Source organism: Colletotrichum scovillei, assembly GCF_011075155.1.
Source record: "Colletotrichum scovillei strain TJNH1 chromosome Unknown Contig00002, whole genome shotgun sequence".
Taxonomy (NCBI): domain Eukaryota; kingdom Fungi; phylum Ascomycota; class Sordariomycetes; order Glomerellales; family Glomerellaceae; genus Colletotrichum; species Colletotrichum scovillei.
The window spans coordinates 3203040-3214979 of NW_023336260.1; the positions used below are offsets into that span (position 1 = coordinate 3203040).

Sequence of the window (11940 nt, forward strand, 5' to 3'; positions counted from 1 at the left end):
TTCGCTATTTGGTTCAAGTGATTAAGACGTTTTCCCTCAAGACCTGTGATGAAAGCGCTCAGGGTATTGGCGGCCGGTCAGTCCAATCGAACTCCGTCACGCCGTCGAGATACTCCAACTCTGAGCCTGCGAATATGTCGTTGCCAAGGTTGCCCCAGAAGGCCGTTTCTCCATCTAGCACGCTCAGAGGCTGCCAACCTTGTTGCTCAGGACTCATGAAGCTAGGCATCTCTGCTGTCTCCGTCGCCGAGCTCGAACCGATCGCCGTCGTCACTGGAGGAGGGACCGAACCCGAGAGCGCCGGATCAACCACAACTGCCAACGGCTCAGTGCCACGGACAGCCTCATCATCCACCTCAACTGGCGCGACCTCAGGCTGCTGCCCACCTCTGGCATCATACCTATGCTGCTCCTTCGTATTCAACGCAACCCGGACCTTGGCCCTAGCCTCCTCCGCAAGTTTATACGAAGCAGACATGTCCTCCAGCGCGCCGTCGAACACGGGCAACAACGTGTCTTTCATTAGCTGCGGCACCCCTCCGCCTCCCCTCTGGCGCCTCGTTGTAACCAACACCGCGTTCGTGGCGACGATGGTGGCTCCGACGAAGATGAGGGGCGCGTTGCCGAGCGTGTGCTGGCTCTTGAAGCGTTGTAGGACGTCGGCTATGCCTTGCGCGGAGGACTGGCATATTCTGAGCGACTTGATGATCGGGTTGCTTGAGGATGTCTCGGGGCTGTCGTCGTCGTTGTCGGCTAGGTCTGCGGTGGAGGGGATGTGCCGGACGGAGGCCAGGAAGGGGAGGTTGAGGCAGATGCGGGTGCTGTGGTAGAACATGCTGGTGCATATTGTTAGCTCCATGGTTATCCCTCACACACGGGAGAAGAACGAGTTGGAGTAGGGCTTACTACAGGATTGACACATTGGGCTGCAGGATGTCTTTGTTGGTAAACCATTTCTTCCATCGCATGTTTGTAGGCAGCGTCTCGTGCCACGCGACGAGCCTGGCGTTGAGCTTGTTGAGGGAGACCTCGTTCCATCTCCTCGCCGCTGGGTCCTTCATCTTTTTGGGCGCGAAAGTTTGGGATAGCATGTCATGAACTATGCGGGCCAATTCAATTTGCTGGTTGAAGAGTAGTGTCAGCTTTGGGCCTGCTGGGCGCATGGTCTTGAGGAAGCCGAGATCGTGTGAGAAGAGCCAATTTTCCCAGATTGGTGGGTCGTGTCTGTTGTCTTGTGTCAGTGCATGTAACCAAGGTGTATTACTTGTAAATCCTGAAGTGAGGGTTTGGGAATGGAACATACGGTAGAGGTTCGTTGATGTTTACGTCGGCATCGTTCTCGTACATGAACGTCGGACGACCTAGGAAGAGACTGAACATCCTGCGAGAGGAAAGGCGTTAGACTGAGCAGCTTGAGACTCCTATAGATGTCTCACTTGTCCGTCAGGAAAGATCCCCAGTAGATCCGGCGTCGGAACTCGTTGTTGAATGGGAATGGATTCGCCTCATTTGGCTTCTCCTCCGGGCCCCAGTGTGTAGGGTCTCTTTGCAAGCCAAGGTCCTGACCCATTCTGAAGGCCATGCCTGGTGGCATCTACATCAGATCACAGTTCTAGCAGTTTGGTACTTCGTGGAGGACTCTCACCTGTGTACAGCCACGACTTGGACATATTGCTCAAACTGGTTTCATAGTACGCAAGACACAACCACGCTTGCACCGAAGTCGGCCTCGAAATACCCAGTTCATCCGTGGTCAAGATGGTCTGTGCCGTGTCCGCGAACTCCTGTGCCCTGGGCCGGACTTCCGGATCCTTGGACATGAGCGCACCCAGGGCGGCACACGCGTAGATCAAGGGCGGCGAACAAAAGTTGCCGTCGACGGGGTTCTCTTCAAATTCTTGGATGAAAGCTTCCCTGTCGATGAACATGAAGAGTGGGTACTGCCAGAAGAAAAAGAGGCCGATGCAGAGGCGCATGGTCTGGTTGGTCAGGTTGGTCTTGTCCTCGTGGAAGGCCGAGGGCTTCGAGGCGGCGGAGGAGCTGGTTGGGTACATTGAGGTGCTGACTTCGTTCTGGAAGATGCTTGTTGGCCCGTGGTAGATCATGGATCCTGGAGGGGATTAGGATGCTGATAGTTGTCAAGAGGCGATGGAGACCCCAACACTAAGAAGAACGGAAACGAGAGGGAGAAGGAAATACCGTCAGTCATCTCCTGAAACGAAGCCTTGGTCATGGCCTCGCTCAGCGCAATCTCATCCGCCAAGGGCAGACCGGAGAAGGAGGGAACATAATCCTGGACTTCGAGGTCGTCGAGGATCTGGTTGCGCTCGTCGCCATCGGCAGCTTTGAGGTTGCCCAGCAGGCTCTCGAGCGAGGCGATGCGGGACTCGAGGGCCGCGACGTACTCGCGAGACACAGGCGGCCGCTTGAAGTCGCTTTCGCGGAACTCGCATTTAGCGGACGCCGTGGAACAGTTTGTGCAAGGAAAGGTGCGGGAGCAGCGGATCTGTTTGCATTTTCATGGATAAGTCAGGTGTCGGCGCGGGGGACAGGTCGGGTAGCGGGTTAGGAGATTCGGTCGGACGGGTTTCCTCAGCCGGACACGGATCCGGAGCGGTGCCGTGTACGGATTCCAGGTACCTGGGGAAAAGCCGAGAGTCGGGGGAAAGTAGGCCGGGGGAAGAGCGGGCTCGGGGTTGGTAAAAGGGGGAACAAACACGGAGAGCAAAAGTACCTTTCTCTGTTGGCACCGCTTGCACCTTGCATACTTGTTTAGCTGATGGTGGTCTTACATCATAACTTTCTTTTTTCTTCCCGATCTCTCGGATGACTTACGATATTCGTTTCTGGTTTTTCTCCATCTTCGCATTCCTGGACCGAGAAGTTGCATCAACCCCTCTCTCTGCTCTTCAACGCGATCGAGAAAAACAGCGTCGATAGCGCGCTTTCAATGGGATCGACCATGTCCATTTGCGGGACAACTTACGGTTTAGTCACATGACACAGTTCAGACCGTCGTAAACCCCTGGCTTTCTTCAGCGCTTTCTACTGAAGAAAGACAGGGTGCAGCATGTCTGGCAGGGCCCTGTCAAGGCTACGATGGGTGCTAGTATCTCGTACTTAGGCAGACATCTGAGATTCACCATTTACGAGGTGAAATAGGTAGTCTTTGATTTGTCGGTTGAGGTTCATCGCCAGCTTCTTTCTATAGATAGAATCAATCAAAATCCTTCAAGATCCTAGCGGGGCCATCGCACTCAGTGCTGACTGGGGTCTCTTCCGTGGAAATGAGCATCACCGGGCCAACAAGATCCGTTCGCGATCGGAGCCGAAGTTTTGCTGGCTCCAAACCCCCGGAGCGATTTGAGATGGAAAGGTTGAGTGAGGCCCAAACTTGGTCAACTAAAGTAAGCCCGAGGAGTTCATTTCAACGGCTTACAAGTGGCTCCCTGCAATTATCTACGACAGCCTATTATCTTGGTCGCCAGGCCCTGACAAGTAAGGAATGTTTTGGCGAGTGGCTGTTTGCGAGTGGTAACAAGCCATGCGCTTCTCATCTCTCGGAGCCAATTGGATCAGTGATCGTTACTGGCATGCCAAACAGCATGATATTCCTGTTGGAATTCTCAAATTCCAGGAACTAGTGTGTCTCTGTAACGTCTAAGGCAGGGGTGAGAGTCCTTAGAGGGTTTCCAGCTGAGGCATTTGTGACGCGAGGTATGGTGTCGAGTTGTGTTCGCAACACGGCGAACTTCGCATCTTAGTGCACCTACTTACTATACGCTGGAACCTCGGGTAGCCTGTCCTAGATTCCTCAAATCTTCTAAACAACTCTTCGCCAGCACGTATGAATCTTCATAGGCCGATCACGGAGGGACTGCGTCGATTCTTGACAGCACAAATCAACTCCCCACCTGAACAGTTGCAACGCCGAGGGCCCGGCCGAGCAGCGTCGGAAATCAGGACGGTTCAACCCCGCATGCCACCCCGCCATCAAGCCCGTATCTAAGCTATCAGTGCTATCACGAGGATGATGCAACTTGTTCACCCCTCCTCGCGATCTTGGCCACATATTGCATGCGCTATTCGTTGGAACAACTCTTAGGCTGAGGGGTTAGGTATACTAAAGTTGCTCGAAGTTACACAGCGCCGTACAGACTACAGAACCTCCCGTCTCCCTAGCGTCGTGTTACCTACCTTACTGCAAGGGCTAATAACTCAACTTTCACAACCGCTCAGCATGACGACTTCAACACACGTCGTCTTCCAGAACGGAAAGATCTTTAGGTCAAACAAAGCACCTGCAGGTCAACGTTCTGAAGCCAACTTTGCAGAAGCACTGGTAATCAAGGATGGCACCATAACTTTTGTCGGCGACGCCTCCGCAGCAGAGGTGAAGTCCGCGATCGACGCCGGCGCAGAGGTCCGCGATGTAGGCGGCCACACTCTCCTGCCCGGCCTCGTTGACGGACACATCCACTTGACGCAACTCGGTCAGGCGCTTCTCAAGCTGAGCCTCGCCCACTGCAAGACTCTCGAGGACATCCGATCCACAATCAGAGACCACGCCGCCGCCCACCCGGAAGCCGAACGTATCTTCTGTAGCGGATGGATGCACTTCATGACGCCCGAGGGGCCCCTCGCCTCCCTCCTGGACGACCTCGACCCCCGACCCATCCTCATCACCGCAAAGGACTTGCACTCGACATGGTGCAACACCGCCGCCCTCAAGGACCTGGACCTCGAGAACGAGCCCGACCCGCCCGGCGGCGAGATCGTGCGCGACCCGAAGACGGGTAAACCCAGCGGCCTGCTCTCCGAGGCGGCGAGCATGAAGTTCATACCCCTCTACATGGCCCGCACGTCGACTCTCCAGGATCGCATCGCCGCCATCGAGACGGCCATCAACGACTACACGGCCGCAGGCTTCACCGGTCTCATCGACATGGCCATGGAAGAGGACGGCTGGACGGCACTGCAGGAGTACCGCAAGCAGGAAAAGGCAGCAGGCCGCCCGTTCCCGATCCGCTTCGCGGCCTACTGGATGATCCTCCCCAAGGACGACGACGCCGAGAACATCAAGCAGGTTGAGCGCGCCGCTGAGCTGGCGCGCGAGTTCAACCTCGAGACGGACCCGGACTGCCGTCTCGTCGGCATCAAGCTCGTCTGCGACGGCATCATTGACGGCTGCACGGCGAGTTTGAAGGAGCCCTACAGCCACAACGGCGACAACTGCGACCCCGTCTGGTCGCAGCGGTACATGGCGCCCGTCGTTCAGGCTGCGACGAAACATGGCCTGCAGGTCGCGCTTCACGCCATCGGCGACCGCACCGTGGCGGACGCGATCGACGTGCTGGAAGCGCACGTCGGAGCGGAACACCGCCCGCGCATCGAGCACCTCGAGGTCACAACCGCCGAGGACGCGAAGCGCCTAGGAAAACTTGGCATCACGGCCTCCGTGCAGCCCGTCCACTCGGACCCGGCGATCCTCCGCGCCTGGCCGACGCTGATCGGGGAGCACCGGTGCGGGCGAGCGTTTGCGTACAGCGATTTCGCGGACGGGGGCGCGCACGTTGCGATTGGGTCGGACGCGCCGACGGCGCCGCATCATGTGATTGATAACTTGTACATTGCCACGACGCGGCGGTCTGCGCGGGAGCCGGAGCTGGAGACGGTCGTGAACCCGCAGTTTGCGCTGTCGTTGTGTGATGTGTTGGCGGGCGCGACGGAGGGGGCGGCGAGGAGTTGTTTCTTGGAGGATCGGGTTGGTTCACTCGAGGTTGGGAAGAAGGCTGATTTGACTATTTTTGATCTTGATTGGGATCCGAGCAAGGCGTTGCAGGCGAAGACGTTGGAAACTTGGTTTGAGGGGAAGCAGGTGTTTTCTGGTAGGAAGTAGGTTCTACGCAGGCATAGATTCCGTGTTGTTTAGACATTGTTCATAGTTTGAGTTCCACAACGAGCCTGGCCATACAGCAGACATGGTAAATAGCAATGACTTGGAGAGCAACCGTTGTATCTAACGCTATTGAGTGGACTGTTTCCTGGGTGATGGCGAGATATAACAGTAGAATCCAACAGGACTTGCAGATCTGAATATGCACAATGAACACAGCGTCTCCTCTACCCTCCGACGCTCTATCTCTTCTAAGCCAAGATACCTGCTACGACGATGCCCATCAAAGTAGCTAAAGACACACTGTACGAAAAGGACGTTGCGACACTCTTTGGCTGATTCCCTGGACTTCTTCCGGCATCAGGCATAGACTGATGGAAGGCCTCGTACGTCCTCTCCATGTCATGCTGGAGTTGTCGGACAGAAGCTTTCCCGCGGTAAGCATCCCAGTTGTGGTCAAGAATAGCTATCAAAGTGAGGTTAGCAATCATGAAAATCTCCTTGGAGAAAACAGTAAACTCACCCCATGGCTCATCCTTGTCTTGCACACCTTCACGCGTGTAGTAACTTCCACCCATAACCCAAACCATCCAGCTGATCTGCCGGTCAACCATAAAGTCCATCAGGCATCTCCGGAACTTGTCCTTGAACGCGCCGCTTTCGTCGGTCTGATCATGCCCCCACTCCGTCATTACCAACGGCGCTCGATTACTCGTCCCGTTTGTCATAGTCCCGTTGGTCATGGTCCCGTTCGTCGTCCCATTGTTCCCTATAGTCATAACATCGGAACCAAATGCCGTCAAGATATCCCGGTAACTTGTGCACGCGTCGTCAACAAGCCCCTGGTCATACTGATGCTGCTCAAACACGAACTTGTTTTTGAACGAGAACTCGGCAATGGAGAAGTTGAACCCGGGCTCGCTAGCAAACTTCCCTTGCACGGGTGCCGCAATGTCAAAGTCAAAGATGCGCCCGCCAAAGAAGATGAGGACGTCTGGGTTGGCGGCGTGAATTGCGTTCGCGCCTTGGACCATGCGGGTTTTCCACGTCGTCCAGGTCGTATTCTCCAGGCTCTGAGGAGGTGATGCGGAAAAGGGGTCGCGGAGTTCGTTGCGGAGACCCATGCTGATGAAGGTTGTCCAATTTGAAGCTTTTCCCTGCGCAAAGGTTAGCGAATGGGCTGTTGAGCCGAATGAGGTACGAAACTATGTTGACACATACATGCTCTGCCATGTAGGATAATCCGCGAACCCAGTTGGATGTATTGAAGTTCGTGTCGCCGAACCACCCGTTCCCATCATACGGCGTACAGCACCACCCAGCCTTGGAAACATGATTATCAAGATGCACGTAGATCTTCTGCCTGCCCAACTCCGCCGCAACAGCATCCCACACATCAAGCCTCTTCGAGCTCTCGTTGAAAGACGGGTTATTCTTGAGAATCTGCTTCAGAACTGTGGTACCATTCTCCGGGCCCAGCGCATTCTGGAGTGTCGTCTTGAGGTCTACATCGCCACCCCGGTCGACGATATCGTCCACCATTTCGGTGGCAAAGGTCAGCCGGACGGAGTTGAAGCCCGTCTCAGCGATGCGCTTGACGATTTGGGCTACAGACTGATATTGTAGGCCCTCGGGCAGCATGGTCCGCTCGTGACCTGCCCAATTTACGCCAACGAGGGCGACTGTTGCGTTGCGGGCATCGACGATGTCGCGATCACGGACGGAGAGCGGGAGAGGTTGCAGCTCGCGGCGAGTGAGCTCGGTGGAGGTGGATAGCGGGATTGCCAAGGCTGCCAGCAGCGCCGATAGACTTGAGAGTCGGCGCATTGTTTGTGACTTGTTTGTGTTGTTATTCAGTTGTATTCTTCATGAGGGTATTTGGTTTTCCATTGAATAGAGCGTTGAAATTGTCTTGTTCTCGAGAGCCGCTTTTGGTATAGAAAATCTTGAAAGTGACAAAGGAACTTCTGAGACAAGAATGAAGTAATCCGGGGTACGAGCACAAGTGCGGGAAGACCATGACGACACAAAGAGAAAATAAGGTAGGAAGATCCTTGGCTCGGACTCTCTTCCCCTCCAATCCAGGAATGCCCAGAAACTACGACGTCGGCGGAGAACTTGTGCTTGGCTACCTTTGCTTGCACATGCAGCCGAAAAGTCGTCTGAAGTTTGATGGTTCCATGGCACCGAGGACGTATCAGCGTGACGACGGGCCGTGCTTGGAACGGATGTTTTTATGTTTAATCAGCCAAGGCACGCAGGAAACGAAACACACGATTGGACTGCGAACAGGTTTGAGAGCACAAGTCCACATTTGCGACGGAAAGTTGATGTGTACAGATTGTTTATTTGTTCATGTTCTGAAGGAATACTTACAGAAGGGGTTGGTTAAACTAGATACATGAAAGGGGATGCCACCAGGCTCATATTCTCATATGAAATACTATCTGAGAGTTCTATCCGAACGCCATTTATTTCATGTTCTGGAGCAGGTAGCGGACACCAGCGTAGGTCTCCTCGCTGGTAGGCACGATCTGGGCAGCAGGCAAGACGAAGCCGTAGTTGCCCGTGTCGCGAAGCTCCTGGGTGAAGGTGTAATCGGCCTTGACAACATCGTTGACGTAGTCGACACTGCTGCCGGTCGCCTTGTAGATGGTGGTGCAGATGGGACCGTACTGGTACGAGGTACCGTGGACAGCCTTAATGGCGGCGACGGCGCCCTTGGCAAGGGACTGGAGCTCGGTGTTCTTGGCGGAGACGGCGGTGCAGGAATAGCCGTAAGGGGTCATGAAGAGCTGGGAGTAAGCATGGAAGTCGATGAAGAGCTTGAGGCCCTGGGCGGACTTGGTCTTTGCGAGCCAGGCGGAGAGGGCGGCGGTCTCGGGGGCGTCACCCTGGGAGAGGCCCTTGAAGTCCTCGGCGCAGGGGTCGGTGGAGGCACCGCCAGTGACGGACCATTGGAAGGGCCAGTTGCGGTTGATGTCGTGGCCGATGCAGGTGCTGCCGGAGGTGCTCTGACGGTTCTTGCGCCAGAGGCGGTTGGTGGTTTGGGTGTAGATGAAGCCTTGAAGAAGACAGTTAGCGAGATGGTTCACTGACGTGACATCGTCGAAGGGGAATGAGGAACTTACCGTCAGGGTTGACGACGGGGAAGATGTAGAAGTCGTACTTGTCGACAAAGCTCTTGATCTCCGTGTCGGAGGAGTACTTGCTCAGGAGGTTCCAGGCAATGTACTCGTTGGCCATGGTGCTGATCCACTCTCTGGCGTGGACGGTGCTGTGGAAGACGACCGCGGGCTTGGTGCCCTTTGAGGTGCCGTAGATGTGGATGCCAGTGATGGCGTTGCCCTGGAGTGACGAGCCCGAGGTGACGATCTCGGCGTTGCTGGGGTATGAGGAGACCAAGTCCTTGAGGAACTGAAGGTGATCGGCGTACGCGTGGTACGAGTTGAACCAGGTCGCGTTGGCGGAGCCGACTAAGAGAGAAGTTAGTTGACGAACTTTGGCATATTGCGAGATTGCACCCATGTGGAATGGCCATATGGCATAGGTGGAGAGGCATCGAGCATTGGAAAGGTGCCAAAGACTTACCAGCGTAGACAGAGAAGCCAGACTCATCTGCGATTGAGGCGCCGAGATCCTCGTGCATGGTGGTGAGGTTCATACCGGCAACCTCAGCCTTGAACGATTCGACCTCGGTGGCTGGGACGACAATGTCGGCGAAGGCACCGGCTCTCGGGGCGCCCTTCCAGGTCGTCAGCTGGAGCTTGTCGACGACGCCATTGACCCTGTCGACCTCGTCTCCGACAGAGAGACGGAAGACCTTGGTGCCGTCGTAGCTCACGCGCTTGGAGCTCGCGCCGGCGACTGAGGCGGCGGACGCGGCGGCGACGAGGGTGGAGAGGGCGGCGAGGGACTTCATCGTTGCGGTGGTATGTTACTTTCAACGACGAGGAAGAGAACTCTAGAGGGAGAGAGGAGCTTGGCCGGGAGTGAGTGTATGGCGACCGCGCGTAGTGAGTTCAGCGAGGGTGCACGAGAGAAGGCATCGCCAAGATTGAGAATCGCACGGGTGCGCTCGCCTTTATGTACGGTGCTACGAGGTACGAGGAGAGTTGTGTCCAACAACTACTACCAGGGATTGAGGATAAGAGGGGAAAGCAGAAAAACACAGTTTCCAGGCCTGAGATGGACACTTTTCGACGGCAGGGCCAACGGGAAACAGGAACAGGATGAATGACGAGGATCGGACCGTCGGGGATCGCCTGGGCAGCTCTTACAACCTTCCCGTTTGGGCCATTGCGGCCCGCCTTGAGAGAAAAGTATCTTGGTATCTCAAGTTTGCCCTGTCTGCCCTGTCTGTGCCCTTTTCTCGTTTGACTTTGTTCGATTCGTTGACGCTGATAATATTGTTTACCTTCTCTAGCTGATGGACTGTTAGTCAAGAGACCTGCCTGATCAACGCAAGAACGAGATGCGGCAACAAGCTGCAGACAAAAGTCCCCGCCTGTAAGAGGGGGAGGGAACATGCAGGTGGTATCTTCAAAGTTGGAGGTGGTGCTACCCCAAGCTCGCTTCTCCGCGCTCAGGGGGGAAGGTAAACGGGAGTGAAGATCCACGGCTACCGACACGACTGGCTGGTAATTCTGCGTTTAATGGCGCACAGATCACAGGCTTGGGAGACGGGCGGAGTTGAGGAGAGGGGAGGGGAATGCGATTTGGGGGGATGGGGGCCTGGAGAAGGAAGGTTGGAAGCCTGGAGAGAAGCATTCGACTGTGGCTAGGCGTGTCATTCTTGGCCAGGGTTATCTTGCATCATCAGACGAGCACGCAACCCTTCAAATAGAAGGCGGCTGCTTACAATGGTAGGTTCTACACACTTCATAGAGACATTAGTTGACGGGAGGAGCGGCATGGCGAATCCGAATAGCAGACCACAAACTTTGGAGAAGCGCGCTTGATGGACCTTTTGCATCGTCTGGTCGGACTTGCAGACTTGATTAAGCAAGTCGAAGAAAAGTCTAGATAAATTGGGCTGGTAGGACTGGCGGTGGACCCCAATGCGACCCAAGCAAACAACACCGCAGTGCCTGGCTGTCAGTGGCCCCCGCGAGCTTCCTTAGAGTCTTGGAGTCTTGGACAGATCCAGGAGGTCAAGTGCCGGACTGCGGGCAACCGACCTGCCGGAACCGGGGTAGCGCGGCGGTAAGGATTCAAGGGGACTCTGGCGATCGGTTGGGGGTTGGGCAAAGCACGCAAAGCTGGGCTTTGAGGCCTGCTGGGTTGCATGAGCCCGTTTCCTGCAACAAGAGCTTGATTGAGATAGGCTACGGGCTAGTTGCGCCGTGTGTCTTGGATGAAGAATCGTCCGAGTTCTAGACCGGAAGGGGAGGTATGTAAGAATGTCTTCAGGTGCATCTCTTGGATTGGGGGAACGGCACAGCACGGCATTCTTCTCATCCTTATCAGCACATCATTTGGGTGCCGATTTAAGTTTAAAACGCTTATTTGGTGGATGGGGCGCTAATACGATCCCCCGCCTGCTTATCCCAGCGGCAATACGAGTTCGTCTGGAGCACTCCAGCATCATTCCAATCAATGACGGAGGTGTCCGCGAGTTGAATACAGTGAAGTACGGACATTATGGTATTGGATTGACAATAAACGACGTACTTGGCATCCTGAATGTTGAGTTTGACTCAAAGAGCGTAGAAATTACCCTGGCAAACCACGGCCGAATGTTGACGATAGCTGCACTAGCAGCGGTATTTCAGGCTTAAAAAAGCTTTGGGGAAATACTGCTTATCATTCATAAACAAAGGTACTCTTCTCATCAGTGACTGTCATGGCAATCGCGACTGGACAGCTTGAATGGCTTCGGTAGCCATTTCCTTCGTAAAAGAGTAAGCCTCAGTGCGAGAAGTTTTCTAAAAAGATATCATCCCGACGACGCTCTCTTCACGGCGTTACTGGACCCTTTGCCATCTCACCTTGCGCAAGCTATCCACAGTGACGGAAGATGCGCACTACGGTACATGTATTTA

At 55.0% G+C, this 11940-nt stretch overlaps 4 protein-coding genes across 4 annotated transcripts; 1 reads left to right on the forward strand and 3 right to left on the reverse strand.

Annotated features, from left to right (window-relative positions):
- Positions 1–58: 58 nt before the first annotated feature.
- HER10_EVM0010787 (fungal specific transcription factor domain-containing protein) lies at positions 59–2890 on the reverse strand (the record flags this gene model as incomplete). Its single annotated transcript, XM_035480236.1, has 8 exons — positions 59–821; positions 907–1224; positions 1304–1381; positions 1437–1584; positions 1646–2110; positions 2200–2506; positions 2585–2640; positions 2836–2890. 8 exons carry the CDS (start codon positions 2888–2890, stop codon positions 59–61), a joined length of 2190 nt encoding a protein of 729 aa, XP_035337657.1.
- Positions 2891–4240: 1350 nt separating this feature from the next.
- Positions 4241–5899, forward strand: HER10_EVM0008613 (amidohydrolase; the record flags this gene model as incomplete). The annotated part of the gene is made up of 1 exon (XM_035478128.1): positions 4241–5899. One exon carries the CDS (start codon positions 4241–4243, stop codon positions 5897–5899), a length of 1659 nt encoding a protein of 552 aa, XP_035337460.1.
- A 248-nt stretch (positions 5900–6147) lies between these two features.
- Positions 6148–7723, reverse strand: HER10_EVM0008998 (endo-beta-1; the record flags this gene model as incomplete). Its single annotated transcript, XM_035478503.1, has 3 exons — positions 6148–6362; positions 6420–7053; positions 7118–7723. The coding sequence occupies 3 exons, from the start codon at positions 7721–7723 to the stop codon at positions 6148–6150; spliced, it is 1455 nt and encodes a 484-aa protein (XP_035337501.1).
- Positions 7724–8367: 644 nt separating this feature from the next.
- Positions 8368–9818, reverse strand: HER10_EVM0001201 (zinc carboxypeptidase; the record flags this gene model as incomplete). The annotated part of the gene is made up of 3 exons (XM_035470956.1): positions 8368–8960; positions 9028–9372; positions 9488–9818. 3 exons carry the CDS (start codon positions 9816–9818, stop codon positions 8368–8370), a joined length of 1269 nt encoding a protein of 422 aa, XP_035336871.1.
- Positions 9819–11940: the final 2122 nt, after the last annotated feature.